The 5,000-nt window shown below is 40.6% G+C and overlaps 1 protein-coding gene across 1 annotated transcript in view; it reads right to left on the reverse strand.

The window, feature by feature from the left end:
- Positions 1–1,128, reverse strand: part of LOC138866217 (ionotropic receptor 21a-like) — a 16,760-nt gene extending 15,632 nt beyond the window's left edge. The window contains exons 1-2 of the mRNA XM_070138342.1: positions 1,076–1,128; positions 137–277 (exon numbers count right to left, since the gene is read on the reverse strand). Of these exons, the coding sequence (XP_069994443.1) occupies positions 137–277; positions 1,076–1,098 (164 nt within the window). The 5' untranslated portion in view covers positions 1,099–1,128. The remainder of the gene's footprint in view (positions 1–136; positions 278–1,075) is intronic.
- Between the last annotated feature and the right edge of the window lie 3,872 nt (positions 1,129–5,000).

The raw sequence follows: 5,000 nt of genomic DNA on the forward strand, positions 1-5,000 counted from the left end.
TGTAAAGATTACAACAAACATAGTTATATACAACCGATAAGAGAAGCTATAAAAATTCATACGTATATGCCAGAAAAAACGATAAAAAATAAAAGCTTACAACAAACATATAGACATTACAAACGAAAAATCTTACGTGTCCACAATGTACTCTATGACGTCAGGAAAACCCGTTGAATCTGTTCGGTACATCGCTGCAGTCTGCAAGTACCCGCTCGCAGGAACGGTCTGGGCGGCTGACTGAGACCTGTTGCCCCAGACAGAGACCAGAAACAACCTGTGAAGGATATGATGTATGTAGAAAGGAGGAGGTGGAGGAGGAGAAGGAAGAAGAGGAAGGGGAGGTGGTGGAGGAGGAGGAGAAAGGGGAGATGGTGGAGGAGGAAGGGGAGATGGTAGAAGAGGAGGAGGAGGAGAAGGAAGAAGAGGAAGGGGAGATGGTGGAGGAGGAAGAGGAAGGGGAGATGGTAGAGGAGGAAGAGGATAGGGAGATGGTGAAGGAGGAGGAGGAGACGGAGAAGAAGAAAAGGAAGGAGGAGGAGAAGGAGAAAGACAAACGAAAAGAAGAATACGAAAGGGCAAAGGAGAAAGAAAATGAGAACGAGAAATCAAAGTCGAGGATGAAAAGGAAAACGAGAAAAAGAATGCGAAGAAAGAGAAATAGAAGAAGACAATATCCTAGATTATATTCTCCAATTTAATGAGTTCTCGGGAAGGAAATTGTATACCAGCAAAGTGGGGCCATTAGTGAACTGCTGCTTAGAATTTTAGAATTGAGTTTATGGAAGTTGTAGGCATCAGGAGAGGGGATACTTGTCTATTTTACAAAGAAAACCTTTGAATATCTTAAAAGGCATAACTCAAGTTACACACACACACACACACACACACACACACACACACACACACACACACACACACACACACACATACACACACACACACACACACACACACACACACACACACACACACACACACACACACACACACATATATATATATATATATATATATATATATATATATATATATATATATATATATGCACGAGTATATATCTCATTACACTTACAGGAATTTCAACCTTCGTATCATCGTTGTAGAACTAGGTGTTGCTTCTCCGAGTGCGGCAAGGTAGACTGATACCATTTGCCTCTCTTCATGATCTTTAACTTCAAAAAAAAAGGTTGCCAAGAAAACCGTTAAACAGAAGAGAATCTTTATTCATCATCCACGTTTCATAAATTTTCAATCGCTAGAGGCCTTTGTCATTACTTTTCGTTCGCTGTTTCCAAAACTTGTATTTCGAGAGTAGGGAGGGAAATTTACCTCAAGTTCTGAATATCATACTTCCTCAATATCTAGGAGCAATATCTATATACATATGTGTGTGTGTGTGTGTGTGTGTGTGTGTGTGTGTGTGTGTGTGTGTGTGTGTGTGTGTGTGTGTGTGTGTGTGTGTGTGTGTGTGTAATAATTGGCTGAACGTAATATAATGATACTCAAAAAAACAAAGAAAACGCAGTTGGCCCTGTCAGTTATAGGTTAAATTGTCCCAATAGTTCAATGGATATCAAAGTTTTAACGATCGACTTTCTGACCTGGTTAATGATTTCCTTTAACAGAAAAAAGTGTGGGCCATGTGCTTTTTTTAACGAGACTGCAAATGACTGGCTAATAAGATCATAAAACTGATAGATAATATGCCACTTATTTCTGAAGAATATAGTAAATGTGGCATTGATAATTGAAAGTGAAAGTGCGAATGGATTGTAAGATATTATTAGCTAATATACTACATTCCCGTTTGTAGTAAGTGTGAAATGTTTTAAAAAGTAGGATTTATATACATATGCGTGTATATACATGCAAAGTCTTATATCCGCAAGCCTGTAAGGTAATCTTAGGTACGGAAAGTTCTCAGGAAAAGTTTTTTTCTCTCTCTTTTCTTTTCTAAGAAAAATAACTTAGCGGAAAAATCAGTTTTTTTTTCGATTTACTTAATACGAAAGCCAATCCGAGTTCCGTTTTCTTTTCTGAGTATAATACTTCCCATTTTTTGTTAATCATATCAAAGTTACTAGGGGAAACTATGTCATCACCGTCATTATTGTCGGTATTGCTTATTTATGGGATTATTTTTTCATCATTATCTTTATATTTCATTTCCTGCCTTTCTCTCTTTATCATTCACTCGTTTCGTCTGTCAGTTTCTATTTATCTTTCTCATTCTCTCTCCTTCCACTCCCACTCTTCTTCCCTGACCCTCTATCTTTGTCTCTACTTTCCTATCCACTCATTCGCTCTTTTCCTGCCTTTATTTAAGTCTCTCTCTCTCTCTCTCTCTCTCTCTCTCTCTCTCTCTCTCTCTCTCTCTCTCTCTCTCTCTCTCTCTCTCTCTCTCTCTCTGTCTCTCTCTCTCTCTCTCTCTCTCTCTCTCTCTCTCTCTCTCTCTCTCTCTCTCTCTCTCTCTCTCTCTCTCACCCTTTCCCTACCTTCCTTCCTCTCCCTTTTCCTCCCTTCTTCCCTCTCCCTTCCCCTCCCTTTCTCCCTTTCCCTTTCCCTCCCTTTCTCCCTCTCCCTTTCCCTCCCTTCGTCTCTCTCCATCCCTTCCTCCCTCTCCCTCTTCCTTTCCTTCCCTTCGTCCCACTCCCTCTCCATTTCCTTTCCTCCATCCATCCATCTCACCTCTCCCTCTCCTTTCATCTCCCTTCATTTCCCCCCCTTTCTCCTCTCCCTCTTTCATTTCTTCTCTCTCTCTCTCTCTCTCTCTCTCTCTCTCTCTCTCTCTCTCTCTCTCTCTCTCTCTCTCTCTCTCTCTCTCTCTCTCTCTCTCCCTCCCTCCCTCCCTCCCTCCCTCCCTCCCTCCTCTCCCTCCTCTCCCTCCTCTCCCTCCTTTCTCTCCTCTTCTTCCTCTCCCTCCTCTCCCTCACTCCCTCCTCTCCCTTTTGTGACATTATATAAACGATCACATTCAAAGAAACAACCTTTTCGCTTTCCCACGGTAATTGGCTTTCCAGTCGTTACAACAAACGGTCGTTAACGTAAGAAGGTTAAGTCTCACTGCATTGGCTTTTGTGTTTAAATTCAAATATTTGAATCTAATGTCGTTGGGTTTGTATAAAGTGAGGTTCTGATTAAGCTTGGAGTAAGAAATTAGGGAGATGATACATTGATGGATATAGGTCTGGTTGATAGGTAAATATAAGAGATTTGAGAGATATTAAAGATAGAGATAACTAGTTGAGTGTTCCATGAGTGTAATTTCAAACATTGCAGCATTAGTTTTTTTGTGTGTTTTATTTTCGAGACTTCCAGCGATATTTTAACTCACTTAATATTCATGCCAATGTATGAGCATGCATGTTAATGGGTTGGAGAGAGAGAGAGAGAGAGAGAGAGAGAGAGAGAGAGAGAGAGAGAGAGAGAGAGAGAGAGAGAGAGAGAGAGAGAGAGAGGAGGGGGATACAGAGAGAGAGAGAGAGAGAGAGAGAGAGAGAGAGAGAGAGAGAGAGAGAATCAAACAATCAGTTTAGACAGAGAAATGCAGACAAACAGACTGAGAAACAGACAAACGAAAGAGAAAGGCCGAGAGAGAAAAAAAATCAAAGAAACACTCAATGCAGAATAAAATAAATGAAATCACGCACACATCATCCAGCGCAGTGAGGTTGGTGCAAATAAAAAACAAATAAATAAATAAATAAAAACAATCAACAGACCTTTTACATTTTATATGTAAAGTCACAGCGTCATGCAACAGGTGTAAATATTTTTTGTGGATTCACGAATGCTTCGAAATTAACATGGAGGACACGGCTGGCATGTTTTTTTTTTCACAATTTGTCTCTCAATTGGCCTTGCATTTTAACTTTACTATTTTTTTCCTTTTTTTTAGGTGATGTTTTTTTTATCGCCGGTTTTATGATAATGACGATTGTGTTGATTCGAGGAGGAAGGCTAGATCAGTAGCAACTCGAGGAGGTGTCATGGCGTCTGTTTTGACGATCGTACAATGAAGATAAAACCAATAAAATCCTTATTTTCGATCAAATTTGAAAATTTGAAAGACCTAAATGATCGACTATATTCATAAAGCATCCGTAACTTTTGTGACGTCATCAAAAGAAACTCCATGTGCTTTTTTCCAAAAAATAGAATCAGACGCCATGACACCCCGTTGAATCGAAATCACGGTGATGATAACCTAAGAGAAGGGATGATAATGATAATGATACTAGTGATGGTAATTTATCTATTAACCACAGTAATGATTACAACAGTAAAAATAGTGTTGTTACAAATATGCTAATAATGATTATACTGATAATAATGGCATTAAAAATCTGCGTACTTAACAAGATATTGATGGAAAGATGCATAGAGAAAGGAGAGAAGGAGGCAGCCTGACAAGTAAACAAAGAGATTGGCGATATTGAAGCAATAATATGTATATATGTATTTAGACATTGCTTTTCACAAAAGGAATTACTGATACAATTTCTATGGAATCAAAAGCATCTAATAGCAAAATTACTCATAAAGATAAATAAAATCCTTTACTTGCTCTTTCTCCTTACACACACACTCTCTCTCTCTCACACACACACACACGCACTCTCTCACGCACACACACGCACTCTCTCTCACGCACACACACGCACTCTCTCTCACGCACACACACGCACTCTCTCTCTCTCACACACACACACACGCACTCTCTCACGCACACACACGCACTCTCTCTCACGCACACACACGCACTCTCTCTCACGCACACACACGCACTCTCTCTCACGCACACACACGCACTCTCTTTCACGCACACACACGCACTCTCTCTCACGCACACACACGCACTCTCTCTCACGCACACACACGCACTCGGTCTCACGCACACACACGCACTCTCTCTCTCTCACACACACACACACGCACTCTCTCACGCACACACACGCACTCTCTCTCACGCACACACACGCACTCTCTCTCACCCA

Source organism: Penaeus vannamei, chromosome 3, assembly GCF_042767895.1.
Source record: "Penaeus vannamei isolate JL-2024 chromosome 3, ASM4276789v1, whole genome shotgun sequence".
NCBI lineage: Eukaryota > Metazoa > Arthropoda > Malacostraca > Decapoda > Penaeidae > Penaeus > Penaeus vannamei.